The sequence below is a fragment of the Hyperolius riggenbachi genome, chromosome 2 (genome assembly GCF_040937935.1).
Source record: "Hyperolius riggenbachi isolate aHypRig1 chromosome 2, aHypRig1.pri, whole genome shotgun sequence".
NCBI classification, from domain to species: Eukaryota; Metazoa; Chordata; class Amphibia; order Anura; family Hyperoliidae; genus Hyperolius; species Hyperolius riggenbachi.
Genome location: NC_090647.1, coordinates 194,543,395 through 194,568,219, shown reverse-complemented (window position 1 = coordinate 194,568,219; position 24,825 = coordinate 194,543,395). Strand labels below are relative to the sequence as shown.

Sequence of the window (24,825 nt, the reverse complement as noted above, 5' to 3'; positions counted from 1 at the left end):
GCAGTCAACTTACAATCAACTGTGAATGCCAAATTAACCTGACTATCAAATGGTTCCATTGGAGCTTATGTGTATGGTATCAAGAAAATACGGATGAATAACTCACTACATAAATATATTAACCCTTAGACTGCCGTAAAAGTTTTGGCGTTTCTGTATCCATACAACGCACATATCTAAACGTGTTTTAGTAATACTGGTACTTTAGACTGCCACGGATGTCAATAGGCAGTTTTATTTCCTCCTATTCCTTTACCACAGAAGTCTAAAGACATTTAATACAAAGTTTTGGCTCAGTGCCAACTTTTTACTCGAAATATGCAAATAATCCCAAGCTGATACAGAATTATGTGTTACTACAAATCTATATAGCATAAAACCCAATACCATGCTTCCACTGCAAAATTTGATTTACAGTTAAAGACACTAACAACATTTTCAGCCTTATTTCTTCTATCCTAGAAGTTCCTGTGCCTGTTCTAATGTGGTCTGGATTATTGCAGCCTTTTCTAGTTGCACTGTCTCTGTAATAGATCTAAACTTCTTTTCTTGTCAAGGCTTGTCGAGACAAAAAGGAATGCACATTTTCTGCTGTGATAGGGAGAAGTTTTGCATGCCCCCCTCTGCTCTCCTGTGTGTGTATGAGTCACAGCCAGCATCTCTGCAAGGCTCATGGAGCGGAGACATTTCAAACAGCTGTGAGTGCAGAGAGATCAGTGCAGAGCTCAGACAAGCAGCTAAGGCAACACGTGGGAGTAACATTCCAGCAATCAAGTCACATTTGAGAGGAGCTTCTGCAAACGGGCACCTGCTCTGATGATGTATTTCCTGTTTGGCGGCTATCTTCATTGTTTACATAAACAATTAATAAAACAGTGATTTTATCACCAGGAAAGCAGCAGGAGCGGCGAAAATGTCACAGAGGGGGCTAGGAGAAGACAACAAACAGGCTGGTACGTCTATTTATGTAAGATTTTCACAGTGCAGATTCTCTTTAAGATTTTCAGAATAATTAGCATAATTCTGTATCATGTCAATTAGCATAATTCTCAATCATCTCAAATGTATTTGCACCTCAGTGACAAGCCCTGCTGACTAATGTGGACTTTGGTGTACATAGATTTGGCCACAACATTTAAAATAATAAAAATTCAAATATTGCTGGTACTGGCATGTAAGTTTTTTTAAACATTAGCAGGCAGTCTAAGGGTTAAACTATTTAGAAGAAAAGAATAAGAGCTCGTTCACACTAGGGACGTTTTCTGCCTTTTTTCAAGCGCAGGTGATTTTTAAAATCGCTCACAAACCACTAGTGCAATAAATCTCTATGAGAAGGTTCATATCAGCGCGGGTTTGCGTTGTGCATTCAGCAAAGCAGTGCCTGTACCATTTTTGAGGTGATTTTGCCTGAATGGAAGGTATAGGAAAAACGCTCACAAAATCGCTTTGTGCAGTGTGAGCGTTTTTAAGAATAAATACATTGTATTTATTCTTTTCCGGTTCAAACAGTTCACTTTCTGACTTGCATCATGGAGTAAATTACAAAACCGCTCTGGAAAAGCGCTTAGAAAAGCGCTTTGACCAGAAACGTAGCACGCAGTGGAGCACTGGAAGAAAAAAAGCTCACTAAAACGCAAAACGCTTGCGTTTAGGTGTGAATGAGGCCTCGCACAGCATGGCATATACACATGGAAGCAGTGAGAGAGTGTGTGTGTGTGTGTGTGTGTGTGTGTGTGTGTGTGTGTGTGTGTGTGTGTGTGTGTGTGTGTGTGTGTGTGTGTGTGTGTGTGTGTGTGTGTGTGTGTGTGTGTGTGTGTGTGTGTGTGTGTGTGTGTGTGTGTGTGTGTGTGTGTGTGTGTGTGTGTGTAAGAGCCAAGCTGAGGGCTGAAACACGCAAGCCTGGTCTATCACAATGTTTCTACATTTTGCACGATAAAAGAAGATTTGGCATTGATGGTGTGTTGCGGACCTTTTTGTAGACAACATTTATGTGTGGCAGTACTGAAGTCATATCCCCCCCCCCCCCCCCCCCTTAGATAGGAAGTGCCACTTCAGCTACTTTTTATTTGTCTGTTAATTGATCTCAGTATTAAATAGTAAATACAGTAGATTGACTGGCTCAAGGAAAAGGGAAGCTTTAGCACATCATCTGATCACTAGCCGACATCTGCACTTCTTACAGGACCTCTACAATAACAAGTGCAAAAACAAGACAGCTAAGTCCTCTTTCCTTACCCATTCCATTACCCAGCTACTGCCTACAGAAGGAATGTATAGAACCATCAAAACAAAACCTCCCAGGCACAGGAACTTATTATCCTGAGTAATAGCCATACGTAAAATGCATTTACGATTCTGGGATAGTAACCCTTTCCTTCCTAAGAGAACCAGAGCATTTCCCCTCCCCTTTTTGGCTGTGATCACGGATTGGTTCAGAGATCCTCGTCACACGGGGCTCTGCTGTCATTAGATGGCTGTGATCACGGTGATTGGCTCAGAGATTCACGGCGCATGGGGATCAGCTGTCCTTAGACAGCTGAGTATACAGTGTGCAGCAGTGGCAGAGCGACAACAGGACATTGAAATCTATGTCCTGGCAATAAACACGGTGTAGATTTCAATTACTTTCGTCCACAAAAGGTCCATATAATTACAAAAACACTGAGTTATCTTTTATAAATTACAAATGTTTGTGCACTTGCCCTGGCAACAATCTCCTGCAAGCGCTGGTGTGATGTCACTGTGCCGACAGGTGAGAGACACATATTTAACCATAAACTAGGCTTTGTGCATTTCTGATAAACAGTATAACAAAAGACCACACATTAGGCTCCAGCCACTAACAAGTGACTGGTATCAGCACACTTTGCCAATGGCCAGTATATCATGCTGGAATTTATAGTTCCACAAGTGAGTAACCCCAGGTAGTCCATTGTAAGCACACGTAAACATACAGAGTACATCACATTTTATTTCAGTCACATCCAGCAGCACTTGATAACTCCCTAGTCCTGTTTCCCATATTAGAGGTTTAAAGCTTCTGAAGTGGCGATTATAGGCAGAAAATTCCTCTAGGAGCAAGTTATTTTTTCCTGCCCTCAAGTTAAGCTTTAGAAGTATTACATACTGATGTGAAGTCTGGTTTCAGCTCAATCACTCGACTTAAATCAGGAATTGCAGCTTTAGATTTGCCCATGGCCAGGTAAGCAGTGGCTCTTCTGTAGTATGCCAGGTAGTTATCTGGATCACCATCTAAGAATGAAGACAAGGAAACACAGAGCTGAAATCAAGTACAGCATGAATTTTAAAGAGAAGCATTAACCTCTGTGCACAGGGATATACATAACAAGGCTTACTAGATCCGCTATGCATGCTATGTACACGAAGGTGAGTTTCCTGTGTTGTGTGCACAGATGAAGGCAAAAATTGCCCAATTTTCTTTATGTGTAGATGGTAATTAACCTATCTTCTTATTAAAATGGATCTGAACTTTTGCACAGGACAGAAGGAAAACATGTAATTAAAAAAATGCACCCTGTATTTAGAGACTTTAGCCTGTCTAATTCCCATTCATTTGTATCGAATCACAAGTTGTAATTTGATCTTTCCCCGTCACCTGCCTGCCACGGCAGATAAGCTCATTTGAAAGCACAGGATGTTAACAACATGTCTGCTTCCATAAAATCAGATTTATTGTAGGATTTCCGCAGTTTCTGAACGATCCGCTGAGCGGATCATTCAAAAACAGCCTTATCAGTCCGCCGACAGCGCGTACACACGCGCATACTGTCGGCTAAAGACCGCGTAGCGGGAGTGTCCGGCGGACCCATCGTTGCATCTGGTATGGCGTGTGTACGAGGCTTTAGGGAGGTAAATTATGCCAAGAATTATTTTATCCTAAATGCATTTTAATTAGAATAATAAGAAAAATTGAAAAAAAAAAAACAAAACTGATTATTTCTCAGTTTTTGGCCATTATAGTGTTAAAATAAAACCCACACATTTTAATTTTCCCATTTGTCCCAGTTACTACAACATTTAAAATATTTCCCTAGTACAACGTAGGGCGCCAGTATTTTATTTATTTTTAAAGGTGCATTTTTTTAGTTTTACGACCATCACCAATTACAAGCCTGTACGTAAAAAAAAAACAAAAAAAAACAAAACAGTAATATACCCTCTTGACATACCTATTAAAGTTCAGTCCCTAAGGTAACTATTTATGTATTTTTTATGTAAAAAAAAAAAAAAATCTATACACAAAAAATAAAAAGTTTGGGTACTACGGTAGAGTGTGGGAGAGAAATAGTTAATTTTAGATGGTAAGTGTTAGTATTTTTATTAACGGGAACCCAAGGTGAGAATAATATGGAGGCTGACATATTTATTTCCTTTTAAGCAATACTAGTTGCCTGGCTGCCCTTCTGGTCCTCTGCCTCTAATACTTTCAACCATAGGCCACGAACAAGCATGCAACAGGTCGGGGGTTTCTGACAATTATTGTCAGAACTGACAAGATTAGCTGCATGCTTGTTTCTGGTGTTATTCAGTTCACTACTGCAGCCAAATAGACCAGCAGGGCTGCCAGGCAACTAGTATTGTTTAAAAGGAAATAAATATGGCAGCCTCCCTATCACTCTCATCTCAAGTTCACTTCAAATAAAATGTATTTATATGTAGTTTTAGTATTTGGCTACAAGATGTCCTCACGCATTTCCGAGTCACGTACGCAAGTACGTGAATCGGAAATAATGCGTGGCACTGTAACTCCAGGAAGATAAAATGAAGCAGGCATCTAATAGATGCCAGCATTCATTGACTCGGGGACTTAGGTCAACTGCGTTCCCATTCATTCATCTTCACGCTAACGGGCAGTGACGGTACCGCGCGCAGGAGAGACTGTCGACTGCCCGTCACTGCAGACATGTATTCACGGCCTTGGGACTTCAAGTGAAGTTTTCCCAGGCCGTGATTATACTGCATCTGGTGCAGTAAGTAGTTAAACCAGGAGAATTCAACTTTACAAAAAGACTACACATATAAAAAAACAGAACAAAACAAAAAAAAAGTAATGTAACGAGAGGTTAGTGCACTATGCGCACATTTACTTCAGTGTGCATGACCATTGCTGAAACACCAGTAATACTCATGTGGCAACTTCCACATGCAGAAACATGGAATTGTTCATAAAATACTCACCAATAGCTGAATGAAAATGTGACAAGGCATCTGCAAGCTGGCCAGCTGCTAATAATTTCTTTCCCATTTCAAGATGTCTGTCCACATCGCCATTGATCTCACATTCCACCTCTGCATAGAGATCACACAAGATTACCATAAAGAAAATGACTTAGATAACCAGTTGGAAAAAAATACAAGGTTAAACAGCAATTAATATTACAAAAGATGTGGATCACTGTCAATTAGCTTTGTATCTTTGTAATGTAATAACTTCAAATATACTGTAAGTTATTTCTAAAGTGAACCTCTAGACTAAAAATCAGTTTCACAGCATCAGAACTTTGTTTTTCTTACCCAAGCCTAATTTTTAGCTGCACAGAAGTTAAGCTCCCCCCCATCAAAGAAATCTGCCAAGGCATCCCCCCCCCCCCCCCCCCCCGATGCTGTGCAAAGCATGATGGAATTTCTGATGTTGTTCTCATTTCCTAGCGCGCGCAGCTGGAAGTGGTGATAAGTACACAGGACAGTTGGAACTGTGTCTCATGCTCCCCGTCACCTCCTTTCAACCAAAAAGATGGCTGCCCCCATGAAATCACATACATTTGCCTGCTCTTTTAAAACAGGGTGGGTAAGAGATTATATTACCTACCTATTTTAATTAACATTACTAATGTAACTTAATGACAGTATGTTTGCTTAGGCTGAAGTTCCTCTTTAAATCAACAGTCCTCTAAAAGTACCTTCTTTGAATATGCACTTGGACACATTTTATTAGTAACAATGGGCTACTTTGTTACAGCACACAATAGATTTATAGAGTATTCCTTCCACACTGAATATTTTATTGGTAGGTAGACCTGAAGCTCAAGTCCAATAAAAACATTTTTGAGTTTGGGGGAAAAAAAAGGAGAGAGGTTGAATCCACTTTTAACCACTTTGTCCTCCTTGACGTATAAAAACGTCAAGGAGGACAGGCGCACTCCCGGCTGCGGATTCGGTAGCCACGGAATCAATGTATCGGGCTATGGAGCCCGATCACTGATTCCTCTCCCCGCGGAAAAAGCGACAGCTTCTCTCGGAAGCTTCGCTCTTTCTGAAGCTGTGTCCCTCTAAGCGTACAGTGACGTCATGTAAACAAACTCGAGATTGCCATCTTGTGGCCAAAAAGTAAAACTACAAGTAAATTTAAAAAAAACATTACAATACACAAATATTTCCCCAAATAAAACACTTTTATATCCCACCCTCCCAAAAATGCCCACATAAAATGTTTAATAAAAAAAACAAAAAACATTACTATAAAAAAAAAAAACTAACACATAAATATTTGCCTGAGGGTCTAATCTTTTTTAAATATCTATGTAAAGATGAAATATTTCTCTCTATTTTTTTTTATAAGCTTGTAAATAGTGATGTATGCAAAACGGAAAAAATGCTCTTTTATTTCCAAATAGAATATTGTCGCGATACATTGTGATAGGAACTATATGTAGAGTGAACACCGCTACATCTCACCACACTCCACGACAGTGCACGACCTGGTCAGCAAGTCCAATAATCATAAGCAAAAAGAAATGGTCCGCACTTGTCAATGAAGGTTTCCTTTATTGTTGGACATATCCAAAACATCCGAGGCAAACATCAGATAGCTGACATGTGACATGAGAGGTATGCCAACCTGCACCCAAGTAAAGTTCCGCTATCCTCTCCCTCAAGGGCCGGGTGGTGCACCCCACATACTGCAGGGAACAAACCCCACAGGTAATGAGGTACACCACATATCTGCACCTGCCCAGGTGACTCCGCCCGTGCGGGTGGGACCTGGGGGCGGTAACCTTGTGCAGACACTATTTATATGTCCAGATGGTCATTACTCTGTTAGCTATGATTAAGGACAGTTAGTCCGAAACATGTCAGCTATCTGATGTTTGCCTCGGATGTTTTGGATATGTCCAACAATAAAGGAAACCTTCATTGACAAGTGCGGACCATTTCTTTTTACATTGTGATAGGGACATAATTTAAATGGTGAAATAACCGTGACAAATGGGCAATTACAATACGTGGGTTTTAATTATGGAGGCATGTATTATTTTAAAACTATAATGGCCGAAAACTGACAAATAATGAATTTTTTCATTTTTTTTCTTATTCTTCCTGTTAAAATGCATTTACAGTAAAGTGGCTCTTAGCAAAATGTACCCCCCAAAGAAAGCCTAATTGGTGGCGGAAAAAACAAGATATAGATCAGTTCATTGTGATAAGTAGTGATAACGTTATAGGCTAATGAATGGGAGGTGAACATTGCTCGGATGCATAAGCTGAAAACGACTGAGATGTTAAGTGGTTAAATTTCTATTGCTTACGGTTTCTCGAAAACTGAAGTATGAATTCTCCTTAAAATGTACATGAGGCGACATGAGGAGATAAACGTGTATGTACAGTACAAAAAAAATTAACCAGGCGGTAATATTTATATATATATATATATATATATAATGCCTGAAAGAGTTAATTTTCAGGTATGCATGTGACAGCTTCTGTCTTGTCGATATCTTTTTGGAAATACAGTAAAGCTCATGGATAAGCAAATTACAGCTATAAAAGTTTATCTGGCAGAATATAACTTCTAAGGGCAGGAGAGAGAGATATAAAAAGGTCAATAGTTCATGTATTTTCACTCTGGGACTCTTAATAGGCTGCCATTGATCAAAAGGTAATAAAACATTAAATGGACTTTGTAAATGTCTAAATATAAAATAAAATCATGGGATATCTAAAATAAATAAATAGTAATTTTTAGGAGTAGGAGGATAAATACAATTGTTTATCTCATCAGTTTATTTTCACCTCAGGCCAGATTTACTTTGGTTGCTTTAACCTAGAAATAAGAAAATAAACATTTTAGGACAGAAAAAAAAAATACTGTAACCGCAAAAGAGAAAATGATTTCTGGGCTGGTCACCTCCCCATCAGCTCATTGGTCCACTGATCTATACTGAAGAGAACCCATCCTGATAAGCAGGGATGTGGAGTCGGTGTCGAGGAGTCAGTGTAATTTTTGGGTACCTGGAGTCTGAGTTGGGAAAAAAAAATGCAGCGGCTCCGACTCCTAATGAATTTAATTTTGATTGGCTACTGTACTTAAAAACCCATGAAATTTATTTGCCCATTTGTCCCGGTTATAAAACAGTTTAAATTATGTCCCTATCACAATGTTTGGCGCCAATATTTTATTTGGAAATAAAGGTGCATTTTTTTCAGTTTTCAGTTTTGCGTCCATCCCCAATTACAAGCCCATAGTTTATAATGTAACAGTGTTATACCCTCTTGACATACATTTTTAAAAACTTCAGTCCCTAAGGTAACTATTTATGTATTTTTTTTTTAATTGTAAACTTATTTTTTAAATTACAAAAAAATAAATAAATTGGGGTGTGTGAGAGGTAATGAGTTAATTTTTTGTGTAAAACGAATGTATTTGAATATGAAAAATGCTTTAGGGTGTAGCCTGCAAGCGTCGTAAGGACGCTTGCAGGAAGTGCTATAAGGCTGGGAAACTTTTCTTCACAATGATTGCGCTGCTTCTCATAGAAGCAGCGGATCATTGCGGGGCTTAGAACAACGAACAGGAACGTTTTTTCCCATTCATTGATCTCCGGGCGAGCGGGCGGCGGCGTGCACGAGAGCGCGCGCACGAGCGAGCGGGAGCACAGGCAGCGGCGGTAGCACGGGAGGTGCGGATATCTCCGTGCCTGGGGGTGAAAGGATGGAAATAGGGAGGGAGATATCCGTACAGCTGGGGGTAAAGTGGTTAAACTGTAATTAAAAGAGAAAATATGATAAAATGTTCTATTGCTCAGATAAAAGTCATTATAAATAACTTACATATACACACACAATAGCAGAACTTAATCCACAAAAATAAAATAAACCAATCAAAGCAATCGCCTTATTTTTAAAGTCAGATATACATATAGGATTGTGACTATATCTGATGTGTACAAAGGAATCTTTTGTATATAATAAATAACATCTCTGTTGTAAGAATAAAGCTTGATATGTAGTTGTGTCACGAATAGTTGTGTCGCAAAAGGCTGAGTGAGCCTGAGTGAACTTTTGACCTTTATAAAAACGTGAATATCTCAAAAAAACTATAAAAAGATGGAAATATGATTTTGCAGCAAAAATGAGCACATGCACAGCACTACCCACTCATGCCATTTTCATGTCTGTAGGTTGTTGTATGGGGGCTGGGTGATGGTATTGTTTTGGAAATAAGTGCGATTATCTTCAAAATGAAAGCAGCACAAATCTTAATTTTTGCAGCACAAATGGGCACAAACGTAGCACTAACCAAGCATGATGTAATTTTATTTGTGCTGATTGTACAGGGGCCCGGCTTCAGGGAGCCAAGTGGAGTCGGAGGATTTTTTTGTACTGACTCCACAGATCTGGTCAGAACTATAGACCAATCGGGAGCTGTGGCAAGGTATTACAGGATACTTCTAGGTTCCACAATTACCAATCCAATATACATATATATTTTAATGGACACATAATATGCATCAAGTTGGATGTTATTTTTATATAGTTATATTTTAAATGGCTGTTATCCTAAAAACTCAATTTTATGGATACATACTGAACATAAATAAACAAACAGACAGTACCGTACTTTCCTCTCTCTCCATCTTATTAAATTGTATGTGTATTAGAATTTCACTGGAGGAAAAGTAGGGGGGGGGGGGGGGGCGTGGAACTCACTAAACAATGTTAAAATCTAAAAATTTAGCTAAAATCAATTATGCACATCGTGAAATGTTTAATCGACAAAGTTTGAATGATTTTAAATAAGGTTTAAAATCGGTACAGGCAAAGTCAGAAACTAAAGTAATACAGGTCATTGCAGCCAAAACACAAATGGGCTGAGAGTGTGACGTGTGGCGTTAGTAAAATTAGCATTGGAACTGAACAGGATATGCTTTCTATAATTAATGAAACTTAATGCTCACTCTGTCCTATCTACAGCAACATCACTACAGAGGCAATAACCACCCTTGATGCTTTAAACATGCAATCACTTCAAAATTAGTTTAATTACTGGAGATGTTTGTACACATAAACAACTAACTACTGACATATGGCACATAAAAAAAGTGTTCTCATTAAGTTTATCAGCTCTTACTTTGCCTATGGGCTACAAAATAAATACAAACAAAGTGATTCCAAATGGTAACAACTTACAGTGGCAGCAAGCTACTCAAGAATGAACCTTTGTTTTTTATTACACATAAAATATAAAAGAGTGTTAGGTATAAAATAGCCTAAATAACTAAAAAAGGTAAAAAAAATATAACAATTCTTTATATAATTAACAAAATTAAGGGGACCTGAAGCAACGAAATGTTTAAAATGTACACACATTTAGCTAATGAGAATTAAAAAACAAACATACAAAACCGAACCAGATACTTACCGGTACCTAAGGAGAGGAAAGGCTCTAGGTCCTATAGAGCCTTCCCGCTCCTCTCATGATGCCCTCAGTGCAGTGCTGACTGCCCTGTTTGAATCCCCCACCAGAAGAGGCTTCGGAAGCAGAGTGCTCCCGAAGGAGGATGACTCTGCACTGCGCCCGATGAGTGCGAGAGAGCGTGCTCGCACACGCAAAGCATGGAGCCGCCAGTCTTTGGGAGCACTCAGGCTCTCATAGACTTCCAAAGCCTCCTTCAGCGGCAGAAAACAGTATTTGACCGATTTGGTTGGATACTGCTATCGTGGGAGCCAGCACTGGAACGAGGGATCCGTGAGTGGAGCGGGAAGGCTCTATAGGACCCAGTGCCTTCCCTCTCCTTAAGTATCTGTTTTTTGGGGGTTTTTTAGTGGTTCCCATTCACTTTAAATGCAATAGAATAAAAAAATAAAAAGACAACATTCAGGAAAATTAGGAATTAAGCAATGACTACAACAATTCATATGCATTGGCCTGATTGATTGCAAGTACACACACACACACACACACACACACACACACGTTACCAGCTAATTTGGTTGCTAATTTAACACTCCTGATGAGAGAGTGAGGCAGGAATCGCACTTAAAAAAATGCACTTAAACTGACACGGAAGTGGGGGGTTGGGGGGGGGGGGGAGAGACAGACAGAGAGAGACAGAGAAAACATTTGTTATTCTATGATGTTCCCAGCAAGACTACGTGTTCAGGTTGGAGAGAAGAGCTGTCACAGGACAGAAGCAGGAACACTCATGCACACCACTTATACCTGAAGAACCAGCACAGCTCTGATTAGAAGAGGGAGAACATCAGGTTATGAGGATTTAATTGCTTCATTAGTTAATTTGTTTGTACAGACAACACCATACAGACATGAAGTCACAGATCAAGACCTGAACCCCCGAAGTTCAAAGATCAGTATTTTGGTGTTTTATTGAAAGCAGAAATGAATGCATAAGTCAACATTACAGTAGTGTATGCACAAAATTACAGTGCACCTGAACTGAGAGGGACATGGAGGCTGCAATTTATTTTTTTTAAACTAAATCAGTTGTCAGATCTTCTGATCTCTTTAGCTACAGTAATGTCTGAATCCCACACCTGAAATAAGCATGTTGCTAATCCAGTCAGACGTCACTCAGAAACACCTGCTTAGCATGTTTGTTCAGGGTCTATGGCTAAAAGTGTCAGAGGCAGAGAATCAACAGGAAAGCCAGGCAATTTGCATTGTTAAAAATAAATATGAATGCCTCCATATTTCTCTTAGTTCTAGAGACTTCAGCCATCCCCAAACATAGCACAGTTTGGCCGCTGCTATTAAAGTAAACCAGAGACTAAGAAATAGGAAGAATCAATACTTACCCAGGGCTTCCTCCAGCCCCATAAGCTTGTGCGAGTCCCTGGTAACGGGCTCAGTCGCGTCAGTCTGGGTCTACTGTGCATGCGCAGGTCCACACATGCGCAGAAGACCCAGACTGGACCCGATTGAGCCAGTTAGCGGGGCTGACTGCAGCTGAACGGCAGACCACAGGGGGACGGCGAGGGGCTCTGACGAGCTTATGGGGGTGGAGGAATCCCCGGGTAAGCATTAATTCATTCTAATCCTTAGTCTCTGGTAAACTTTGAATTAAAATCAACCTCTCTTATAAAAAATTCCTATAGGTACTGCTGCTAAATGGGGCTCCGTCCAGTCACAAGTACTCTGGTTACACTTAAAATGAAGCTGAACACTTGCACAGAACACAAGGGAAAAAGGGAGAAACGCACCCTGTATGTATTTAGAGAGAAGAGCCTGTCTAATTCCCTCTCATCTGTAAGTAATCACAAACTGTAATTAACTGTCTCGGCAGACTCAGCTAATATGTAAACACATGATGTTAACCCTTTGTTTGCCTCCATGAAAGCAGGAAGTAGAAACACTGCAGATTTATTACAGGAGTTCTGTAAGCCGTAACAAAGAAATGTTCTCTTTTAGAGCAGAGAAGAAGTTCTGAGTTCAGGTCCGCTTTAAAAGAGTTATTTAGAGCACTGTAAATTTTAATGCAGCATCCTGAATGCAATAAGCGGGAGCTGGGAGCAGATACTGTGCAAGATCCACATTCTTGGATTTCTTCTTCAAAGCAGACAGTACTAATCTACTTTAGGGGACCCAGCAGGAAAGTTTGTGGGGAAATTCCACTAATGTGATTGGGAGGAGAGAACCCTCTGTAACTGCTAGGATTCAGATAGGTTGTAGTAATTATACCCACACTGTTCACGACAAACAGAACACTTTGTGCTGTAGTGGGTGCTGTGATCGGAGAACGGTTACCTATGGATCACCTAAAGTAGACTAGCGCCAAGCAGACTTTATGCAGGTCTCCAAGTTTTAAGCTGGTGGTGGATACACAGGTAAGCACACACAAAGGACAAATTTCACACTTGATCACAATGATCTCTCACGATGATTTCAGATGGCAGTTCATCCTTCACTACCATACAGGTGAACTTTTTGGCTTTCTGCTGAGGAGACAATTTGTTCTATGGAAAATATACAACAGCAGCCAACTCAGTAGAATTTAACGGAGCAGGTCATTGAATTATAACCACACCTGTACTCATGAACAGATCATGCATTTTGTCCAAAATACACACATATTAATTTGGGCATGTACCTTTACATTAAGCAGCCCATCAAAAACACTGCAGTCTCTTTAACAAAACAGGGCTTTGTTGAGCCTAGACAAGTCCCTGAAGTAATCTAGACATAAGCAAATGTATCCTTTAAGGTGCCACCATAACGTTGCAATGCCCCACTGTGGACAGAGCCTAACGATTTGCACTACCAAAAGCTTTGGGCCTGTATACATTAGTGTGCTTCTGTCCACTTTTCAGCAACACATCAATGATCCAGTCAGATCCACGTTGCTGAAAAGTGGACAGAAGCATTCTCCTATGTACAGGCCCTAAAGGTTTTACTGCAGTTGGGCTTTAGAGAGTTGTACTCTGTATGTGCTACCGTCTTTCCCCTAAAGTAAGACATCCTCAGAATATAAAACCTAGCTAATACTTTGCTTATTCTGTTAATATATGGCATCCCCTGAAAATAAGACATCCCCCGCCGAGTAGCCGACACATACCACTAATGGACTGCGGTGTCTGTGAGGTCTCTGGGACACTTTACGTTTACTACAGGCTGCGTGCTGTCAGTTTGTGCTGCTCGTCGCCTTCCTCCCTGTTAGTTTACACAGCCGGTTACTGATATGACGTGATGTCTCGGAGGCGGGATCATACTCCATTTTTGGACCAATCACTGCACTCGCTGCTATTCAGCTATCCCAATCATGGAGCCATGATCCCACCTCCCAGACTGCGTGGACCGGTGTACAGCAGCTCAAACTTGCCGTATAGCGGCTGAACACAGGCGGCCAGCATGGGGGACACATCGTGCAGTACCGATCAGGCACTTGTCATGTCATCCTTGCACACAGCAGATTTATCAACTGTGTGCAGGGATGACATGAGAGGTGCCTGATCGGCACTGTAACTGTACAATGATAAGCTGTATTCGATAAGCTCTAGTAAGATATGTTCAGAGGGACCCAGCACAGCAACGGTGTACTTGTAGATGGATTGGGAAGACTCTGGACCATCCAGAGGATTCACCTCTCCTTAGGTCAGGCCTCTTTCAAACAGGACACTGAAGCTCCCTTTCCCCCCCATGGAATCACACCTTAGCTCAGAAACTGATGTTTTCTGGCGCTGGTTAACACCATCACGCGTCAAGCACTGGCATGCTACCATTCGGTTGCATCAGAATTTTGGATATGGCCTGCAGCCTGAACTTCCAGACAAACACACAGTTCAGCCTATCATATGAAAGAAGCCTTAAAGGAGTAGTGTAGGAAGGGGGGGGGGGGGGGGAAGAAGAAGAAGAGTTGAACTTACCTTGGGCTTCTAATGGTCCCCTGCGGATGTCCTGTGCCCGTGCCGCCAATCACCGATGCTCTAGTCTCTAGTTCAGTTCCGGAAATTGCAACATTTAAGTCGCAAAACCGCTGCGCCTGCACGGCCACGTCCTCGCCCCCGCTGACGTCACCGGGACTGTACGGCACAGGCTCAGTACGGCCTGTGCCTTCGCAGTACGCTCCCGGGGACGTCAGCAGGAGTGAGCACACGGCCGCACAGGCACAGTGGTTTTCCGACTTTAAAGTCGCAAATTTCAGACGTGAACCAGAGGCCGGGACCGGTGCATCGATGATTGACTGCACGGGCATAGAACATCTGCAGGGGACCATTAGAAGACCCAGGTAAGTTCAACTCTTTTCCCCCCTACTCCCCTACAGTAGTCCTTTAAAGCAGGAACTCAGAACTTCCTCTCTGCCCTAAAAGATACACAGAACAGCTTAATAACCATTAAAGAAAAAATATGTCCTTGTTACAGTTGATTCAAATTCTGCAATACATTTGCAGTGTGTCTACTTTCTCCTGTCATGGAAGCAGGCATATTGTTAACATCTTGTGTTTAGAAATGATCTGCTCTGCTGTGGCAAAGGAGATTCCTGAGCTGACACAGCTTAGAGATCAAATTACAGTGCTGATTAATCACAGATGAGGGGAATTAAAACAGGCTAAAAACTTTCTAAATACTTACAGGGTGCATTTCTCTGTTTTCCTTCTGTCCTGTGTAAAAGTTTGGAATCACTTTAAAGCAGAGCTGTAGAGTTAAAGTCAGAGCAATTTTGGGTTCCTGGAGTCTGAGACAGAGGTCTCAATAAAACTGAGGAGTCGGAGACAGAAGATTTTTGTACAGACTTCACAGTCCTGATAAGAATTAGACTAAGGAGTCAGAGTTGAGGAGTCGGAGCAATTTTGGGTACCTGGAGTTGGTGGTTTCATAATACGGTATGAGGAGTCGGATTATTTTTGCACCGACTCCACCGCCCTGCTTTAAAGGATATCTGGGTTGAAAGAGAAAAGTAAAGCTTTACTTACCTGGGGCTTCATCCAACCCCTAGCAGTCTATCTGGACCAGCGCTGTAGTTCCATTGCCCTCCCCAAAAAAATCCTCTACCACAGATATGGCCATGGGCTCCTGCGTGCCTCTTTCGTTTTGCGCTTGTGAACAGTGCATGCACAGAATATTCCCTCCTATGGGAGAGAGTGTTCAAGAGAGGCGCGTGGACATGCCTGCATAGAAGCCTGTGACCACAGTTGTGGTCGGAGATCTTTCGGAGGGGCTAGCAGCACCCTGGAAGGCAGCACAACTGCAGCGCTGGACCAGACAGAGTTCCAGGAGCTGGAAAAAGCCCCATGTAAGTAAAGCTTAACTTTTCTCTTTCAGCTTGGGCATAGTACACAAAATATTTGTGTATACAAAAGTTGTTGGAAACATTCAACAAAATGATAGATTTGGCCATATCAGGAGACAATCATGGTGAAAAATGTAACCAAACAGCAAATGGCTAATAGCAATATTACCCAATCCAACAGGAGGATCAACTCATAGGACTGTTGGTTGTTGTATACAGACCTTTAGTAGTGTATCTTATTTGTTACTTTGTTTTTTGTTGGCATGGTACAGCTTTGCTTTAACTGCACTAAAAGCAAAAATGAAGCTGAAAAAATGTCAACAGGTACACAAGCAACAAAATATGACAGGAACAAGGCATAACTTTACTCTGTCTTATCCCTCGATATCTGCAATAACGTGTTTGGAAGAAGGCTGGCTCATTGGGTGACACTGAGGGACAGGCCAGCTGAACCACATACACCCAAACAAGTCTTGTTACTGAACTACTGTCACTGCCTTGCATAGGCTCCCCATTGGGGACAAGCGCCTTCTTACCTTGGTGCTGTAGATCCAGCAGTACGAGTAGGAAAGGGAAGAAGGAGAGGAGCCTCTGGGCACAGGAGCTGGGACACACCATACTGGCAGGACTGCAGTTACTGCTATAGGCGGGTAATAATGATCACTGCTCTCCGCATGGATCGCTATATGCTTACACTGTCACTGACACTAACATTGTCCCACTTCCACTTCTACTAGTTCCCATCAAGTTGAGTCCTGGTCGTGGTTAGCTATGATTGGAGAGAGTGCGGCGAGGACAGCCCCTCGTTTTCTATAGGGCAACGTGGAAGCTCAACCGGGACACAGACTACACCGACATGTGTGAACCCCGCCCCCTCTCTTCGCTTCCCTGCCAGGGAAAACACGTTGTTCCGGCTCTGAGTGGCGACGTCACACGGCCAGTGAAGCGCAAGCTGGCTCTATTTCCAGCAGCACACTCCTGTTCTGTAAATATTATAAATAACCCGATCCTTGAAGTGTCACAGCACACAGCGCCGCATATAAGTGCGAATGAGCCCTAAAGATCCAGAAGCTTCCCCATCCTAGGAAAGTACGTGTGGGGGCACTTTTTTCCCTTCAGATTCACTTTATCTGATGAGACCTATGATATTTGTGCAAGCTGTTGGGTGATTATTGCATGCAAATCCCTGCCTACTGAACAACACTGTGCATTTCAATCTCTTTTAAGGTGGCCACACACCATACAATTTTTTAAATATCTGTTCAATTTAAGAATTGCAATCAATTTTTCTGACTGATTGTAACATTTCAAAAATATGACCAATGTACCACACACCTATGTTCAATTTTTCCCCAATTATGATAAAAATTATTGGAAACTCTGAGAAAATTGCTTCGGTGTGTACATTAAGAAACTGACAATCTAACACACACCATACAATCTTTAGAGAAATTGAAGAAAAATATCTGGCATTCCGGATAGATAAAAATCGAAAAAAACGGGAAATCCACACCATACAATCTTTAGAGAAATTGAAGAAAAATATCTGGCATTCCGGATAGATAAAAATCGAAAAAAACGGGAAATCCGATTGGATTTATCAGTCGAATGAAAAAAAAGCTTTCGATTTTTTCGTGAGATCCGATCGTTTTTATCGAATTGCCGTAAAATCGGATCATTTTATTGTATCGTGTGTGGCCACCTTTAGACACAAGCCTTGGCCTTGATTCATAAAGCATTACCGCATGCGTTATCGCCCAAGCAGTAAATTACCGCATGATATGTTGTTGATAGTGCATAGCTCCCAACTGTCCCTCTTTTGGAGGGACAGTCCCTTTTTTGGGAGCCCTGTCCCTCTATCCCCCTCATTTGTCCCTTGTTCAGGACTTTGACACTCTTTCTATATAAATATATATATTTATATACTAAAAATGAGTTTGATTGACTTTAAACTTTATTCCCATTCTTTAAATTGATATATTACTAATTTGAAAATGGTAATATGAAGGAAAATTAACCAGGATAGAAAGGAACAATGTGGTTTGAATTATAAAACAACATATTTTTCTTATGAAATCTTTATGGTATGCGTGACTAGGGGTGTTGTGGGGCATGACCAGGGGTGTGGCATCGGCGTGGCTTAAGTATCCCTTTTTCTCATCTAAAAAAGTTGGGAGGTATGTGGATTCATAAAATTTTACGCATGCGGTAATAGTGCATTAATGAAAACGTTGTTTGTGACGGTAAACTAAATGAAGTGTATTCATGAAAAAAAAGGGGGAGTAAGGAAGCGATAAACAACATGTTATCACCAACAAAGGCCTCGATTTATAAAAGTGAGTGCGGTAGTTCAGAGACTGGTGGGAAATTACCGCTAGCGGTAAATGAGGGTTTTTGCAGTGAATTCATTAAAAAATTCTGAGTGCGAGGTGATTGCGATAGCAGTTGGTAAGTGTGCGGTGTGGTGCAGAAAGCTGTCGGTATGATTTGCTGAGTGCGGTAGTTTGCCACTGACTTCCTAATGACAAGGTGCATGCTGGGTAGAAGTGGGCAGTTTTAGACACACGTGACTTATTTTTTATAAATTATTATTATATAATATATATATATATATATATATATATATATATATATATATATATATATACATATATATATATAGTTATTCTTATAAATTATCTAACTCTGTACGTTTTATAAAAGCCTGGGTGATATTACAACCACCCTTCCTCCTCTGTATCCTTAAAAAATCCATAACATTAAGTTGAAAGGGCTCTATTTGTCACCTAAAATGCTACAGTGTAGAGCAAACTCGCCAGGTCTTTGTTGGCGATAACAAGCTGTTATTTATCGCTTCCTTACTCCCCCTTTTTTTTTTCATGAATACAGTTTATGCAGTTTATTGACACAAACGACGTTTTCATTACCGCACTATTACCGCATGCAGTAAAACATGCGTTAAATTATATGAATCCACTATCAACAACATACCATGCGGTAATTTACCACTTGGGCGATAACGCATGCGGTAATGCTTTATGAATCGAGGCCAAAGACCTGGCGAGTTTGCTCTACACAGTAGCATTTTAGGTGACAAATGGAGCCCTTTCAACTTAAAGGGAAGGTTCAGGGATGCTGTGAAAAAAATAAAAATCCAAATCCACTTACCTGGGGCTTCCGCTAGCCCGTAGCAGGCAGGAGGTGCCCTCGTCGCGGCTCCGCAGGCTCCTGGTCTCCTCCGGTGGCGCGCCCCTGAACCTTCCCTTTAATGTTATGGAATTTTTAAGGATACAGAGGAGGAAGGGTGGTTGTAATTAGAGGTGGCCCAAACGGTTCGCCGGCGAACGGTTCCCAGCGAACTTCGGTGAACTTTTCCGGAAGCTCGGTTCGCCCCCATAATGCACCATTAGGGTCAACTAGGCTACACTCCCTCCTGGAGCCACTCCCCCCTTATAAAAGGCAGGCAGCATCAGGCATTGGACTCACTTGTGTGCCTGCACTAATTAGAGAAGGGATAGCTGCTGTAGACTCTCTCATAGGGAAAGATTAGTTAAGCTCTTGTAGGCTTGTTAGCTTGCTCCTTGCTGATTTCTTATTGCTAAAATAGCACCCCACAACAGCTCTTTTGAGAGCTAATCTTGTTCTTGTGATCTATTTTTTTTCTATGTGTCCCTCTGACACTTGTGTTGCATAGACAGCCTTGCTAATTCATACTGTGTGTGTGCCACTGCCAGCCAGGCCCAGCACATTCAGTGACTACCTGTGTGTGTGACAGGTGCACATTGTAATACCCAGTACTGCATATACCTACCTGTTGTGTTCAGTGAACCCACCTCATCACTGCATATACCTACCTGTTGTGTTCAGTGCACCCACCTCATCACTGCATATACCTACCTTTTGTCTTGAGTGCATCCACCTCATCACTGCATATACCCATACACCTACCTACGTGAGTGCACGCAGTGTGATATACACCTACCTACGTGAGTGAGATACGAAAGGCGATACCTAAACTGTACCGTGATGTTGAAAGGCAAGTGGTGACATCTCTGGCACACAGCGTTGGGTCAAGGGTCCATCTGACCACGGATGCCTGGCCTGCAAAGCACGATCAGGCCTGCCCGAAGACTCAGTCCCCACACACAGCATCTCTGCCTGCACACGGTGTGACTGCCTGCCCAAAGACTCCCCATACAGCATATCTGCCCGCAGGCCGCTTGACTGCTTTCTCCGCCACCACCAACAGGGTCCAGGACTCCAGGCAGATTCCTAAATTTTTAAGGCTATACTAATTTTTCTGGTGTGTGTACATGCCTGCCTAATTTTTCTGGCTGCACTGCAGCTGCAACAACAAAACAAAAGGCATGTACATGTGCCCATTCCCCTTCGTGATCATTACCTTGCCACAGTGAAGGGGCTTGCGTATCACAATGAAGCAATGACCGCCGGCTATATGAGTGTCTCGGGGGGTGGCACACCAAAGATAATAAGGTCGTTGCTTCATTGTGGACAGACCAAATTTGATCAGCTGGACAGTCACTGTTGTTCTATCATTGAGCTACCACAGCCCGGCAACCATATGGGCTTGAAAACCGCCACAGCCTGCACTCTCGCCATGGTGCGCACCAGTCCAGCACGGCCGTCACTACGCAAACAGCTGTTTGCGGTGCGTTACACAGTGAGTTTGGTGTGTCAGTGTGAAGCAGTACTCTAATTACACTCCCTGATTGATGTATACACATGCAAGATGTTTTAAAGCACGTTAGGCCTGCAATTTAGCATTCAATGTGATTTCTGCCCTTAAAACGCTGCTTTGTGTCAAATCCAGATTTTTCCCCGGGACTTTTGCCATGTATCCCACTCCGCCATGCCCCCCTCCAGGTGTTAGACCCCTTGAAACATCTTTTCCATCACTTTTGTGGCCAGAACAATTTTTTTCTAGTTTTCAAAGTTCGCCTCCCCATTGAAGTCTATTGCGGTTCGCGGAAGTTCGCCCGAACCGAACTTTTTTGCAGAAGTTTGTCAACCGAAAATCCGAGGTTCGGGCCATCTCTAGTTGTAATATCACCCAGGCTTTTAGAAATCGTACAGAGTTAGATAATTTATAAGAATATATATATATATATATATATATATATATATATATATATATATACCATTTCAGCCGCCCAGACGTGAAGCTCACGTCCGGGCGGCTGCTCTGCTGCACTCTCCCGCTCCTGCGCGCGATCGCGGGCGTGCCCCCGTGTCCCTCAGTAGCCCTGGGATCAGTGAAAGGGAACATGGTTCCCGATCACCGATTCCTTGTCCCGCCAGAAAAACCGAAGCGCTCACCCGTGAGGCTTCGGCTCTTCTGCCCGGAAAAATGTTCGCATCCCCCTTGTATTTCCGCTTAGCAAGAAGTACATGGAGGGAGAACAAAAATGAAATAGTGAAACTACATCTACACATTTTTTACTTTACAATTTACACATATAGCAACATTAAAAATGTACTGTTTATGTCCAACACCAAAATATTCCCCAAATAAAATTTTTAATAGAAAAAAAAAAAATTACAATAAAAAAAAAAAAAAAGACATAAATAGTTACCTAAGGATCTGAACTTTTTAAATATGCATTTGAAGGGGGTATACTACAAACATTTTTTAAAATTATAAGCTTGTAAATAGTGATGGGCGCAAAACGGAAACAATGCACCTTTATTTCCAAATAAAATATTGGTGCCATACATTGTGATAGGGCCAAAATTTAAATGGTATAATAACCGAGACCTACGGGCGAATAAAATACATAGGTTTTAATGATGGTAGCATGGATTATTTTAAAGCTATAATGGCCGGAAACTGAGAAATAATGAATTTTTTCAATTTTTTTCTTATTAATCCTGTTAAAATGCATTTACAGTAAAGTGGCTCTTAGCAAAATGTACCACCCACAGAAAGCCCAATTAGTGGCGGAAAAAACAAAATATAGATCAATAAATTGTGCTAAGTAGTGATAAAGTTATTAGCGAATGAATGGGAGGTGAAAATTGCTCCGATGCATAAGGTGAAAAACCCCCGCGGGCTGAAATGGTTAATATAAATATATATATATTATATAAAATATAATAATAATTTATAAAAAAATAAGTCACATATGTCTAAAACTGCCCACTTCTACCAAGCATGCACCTTGTCATTAGGAAGTCAGCGTCAAACTACCGCACTCAGCAAATTATACCGACAGCTTTCCGCACCACACCGCACACTTACCGACTGGTATCGCAATCACCTGGCACTCTGATTTTTTTTTATGAATTTACTGCAAAAACCCTAGCGGTAATTTCCCTCCCGGTTTCTGAACTACCGCACTCTTTTATGAATCGAGGCCAAGATGTGCTCAAAGCAGAAGCATTGAAAAGACAATTATTGACTAAATTATCATACAGCGCTGTCTACAGAATACTTAGTTTAGGCGCTTGCAGGGCCGGCCCGCCCATGAGGCGGGGTGAGGCGGGTTCCTCAGGCGGCAGGAAGTGGAGGGGCGGCACCAGGCATTAAGAGGAAGTGCCTGCGCCTGGTTCTTGCCGCCCTCCGGAGAGACTGGACTGGTCACTGTGACTGGGAGGAGTGTCACTGTGCTACCTACCGGCTACCGCCGCCGCCCGCCTGGCCGCCTCAAGTGCTGCAGTGAAGTCTCCGACCATCCCTGGCAGTGGCAGCACACCGAATCGGTGAGTCAGCAGTGACCCTGGCCTGGCTGCACAGTGACGCGGCCGTGACGCCAGCCCTGCGTGAAGTGCCACCCACGCCCACCCACCATGCCGGACTTCCGAGTCCGAGGCAGCTCTGCGGCCTACTAGGTCTAGACCTCTGTGAGGCTGTCCTGGCTGCGCTGCCGCTGCCTCCGCCTGCAGAATCCGGACCAGGACGGAAGTAACTGAGTCACGCTGCCTCCGCCTGCTGCCCGCCATGATAGTCACGGTCACTGAGTGCTGCCGCCCATGACCGTGACAATGATGAGCCCACCGACCGACGTTGCTTTGCCCCCCGGCCTTGCCTGCCAGCGAGAGATGGAGCATGATGGAGGAGCAAGCTCACTGCCCTCTTGCCGCCGGCGCAAGATGGATGCTGGCTCGTGCCCGACGCCTGGCCTGCCCTCCGCCATCGTCGTCGCCGGACCCCACCATCCCGGGTGAGTCACAGGCTCTGGCTCTGGCTGCTGTTCACGGTGGGGTCGGGTCGGGTCGGATTCCGTTTTTTGTAATTTTATGTAATGTATCTATGTAGTTAGACTGACTGGTGTGGAGGAGGTGGTGGTATATTTATTTGGAATGGGTGGGGACTCTGGGGAGGAGGGTAAGGGTGCCTGTGGGTGAGGAGGAGGGTGAGGATGACCGTGGGTGGTGAGGAGGATGAGGATGGCCATGGCTGGGGAGGAGGATGATGAGGATGGCCGTGGCTGGGGAGGAGGATGATGAGGATGGCCGTGGCTGGGGAGGAGGATGAGGGTGCCCATGGCTGGGGAGGAGGATGAGGATGCCCGTGGCTGGGGAGGAGGACGATCTTTGCCTCAGGCAGCAGAAAGTCCAGGACCGGCCCTGGGCGCTTGAGTATGATCATTTCTGATATAGTAAACTTCTGCTATAGTAAAGTACTTGAACTGGTCACGCAGAGTTTACTTTAAAAGGGTTTCTACTGTACTCATTTCATTTCAGTTTATATTCCTTGCAGCTGAGCTACCATTTGGCTTTAGTAATCCCCATATGCAGAGCACAGCACAAGGAGGGCGCCGACAGCCAGATGCCAGCAGTGATGTGCAGAAAGTGGGCGGGGCTTCCAAGTCTAGGCAGAATCTGAACACAGCCTGAGCTGCGTGGAGTTTGGGGGAGGTGGGATCTGCTGTTGCCATGGTAATTGTGCAGCCCACCCGTGTGCCTCCAGCTGGCGATTTGCGAGTCCCCGGATGAAGAAGGGGTGGAGGAGGGGAAATGGTGAGTACAAGGGGGCTTGCAGAGGGGATGCGGGGTGCGAGCAGGGAATAGGGTAGCCCCGTCTCAGCAGAGTGTGATGGGGTGCTGCGCCGGGTGATGGGGCGCTGGGAGCTGTTACTATAGAGATGTGCTATGTATGACCCGGAGGCACTGATTTTTTTCCCGGCACGTTCAAATGGCTTGTGCAGATCTTCTGTATGGATGGTGGAGCGCACACAAGTAGCCTGGCATAGCTGAGCAGAGAGCGGCTGCCTGTGCAGACTTGTCTCAGGATAACACAGCATCATCATCGCAGGCTGTCCCTGGCTGCTGCCTCTGCATGCTGTTATTAAGCAGTGCCGTGGAGGGACGAGACAGCACAGTAGTAACATTTATCTATGCTTTTCCATGTTTAACACAAGACTATTACATTCATGTGGTAAGATAAGATTGTACAATCAAAATTACATTATCAATGATTGCTTTAAAGGCGCACCCATTAACTATACAATATATTCGTCAGACGTGATCTTTCCACCCATGTACAGAAAACAGTGCTGTGTTTGGTGAACATCGATGTGAAAAGATTCACACTATGAGATTTTCTGGCCGATTTACTATCAGATCGTTTATTTCCAACATGTTCGATTTGCTTTGCGATATATTTCCGAGCATTTTCCGATCGACTTCCTATTAAAGTGAACAGAAATCTATTGGAAAATGCTTGGAAATCGATTGGAAAGCAAATCGAACATCTTGGAAAAAATTGATCTGTCAGTAAATCGGCCAGAAAATATCATAGTGTGTACCCAGCATCAGTCAATTGGAACTGAAAATTCAGTCGATCCAAAAGTTGGATTTTACAGTTTTACCTGAAGAGAGA

At 42.7% G+C, this 24,825-nt stretch overlaps 2 protein-coding genes across 6 annotated transcripts in view; one reads left to right on the top strand and one right to left on the bottom strand.

Moving 5' to 3' along the window:
• DNAJC3 (DnaJ heat shock protein family (Hsp40) member C3) overlaps positions 1 to 16,881 on the bottom strand; it is a 92,935-nt gene extending 76,054 nt beyond the window's left edge. Inside the window, exons 1-3 of the mRNA XM_068267929.1 lie at positions 16,520 to 16,881; positions 5,200 to 5,310; positions 3,128 to 3,252 (exon numbers count right to left, since the gene is read on the bottom strand). Coding sequence (XP_068124030.1) covers positions 3,128 to 3,252; positions 5,200 to 5,310; positions 16,520 to 16,601 — 318 coding nt within the window. The 5' untranslated portion in view covers positions 16,602 to 16,881. The remainder of the gene's footprint in view (positions 1 to 3,127; positions 3,253 to 5,199; positions 5,311 to 16,519) is intronic.
• Positions 16,882 to 16,909: 28 nt separating this feature from the next.
• DZIP1 (DAZ interacting zinc finger protein 1) overlaps positions 16,910 to 24,825 on the top strand; it is a 68,759-nt gene continuing 60,843 nt past the window's right edge. The window contains exon 1 of one of the 5 annotated variants that reach the window (XM_068267928.1): positions 16,910 to 17,072. Coding sequence is in view for 4 of the 5 variants with exons in the window: in XM_068267926.1 (XP_068124027.1) it covers positions 24,283 to 24,381 (99 nt within the window). In the remaining variant the exon portion in view is untranslated. Of the gene's footprint in view, positions 17,073 to 23,822; positions 23,964 to 24,175; positions 24,382 to 24,825 lie in introns of those variants that run through there. The other 4 variants (XM_068267927.1, XM_068267926.1, XM_068267924.1 and 1 more) reach the window with 4 other exon arrangements.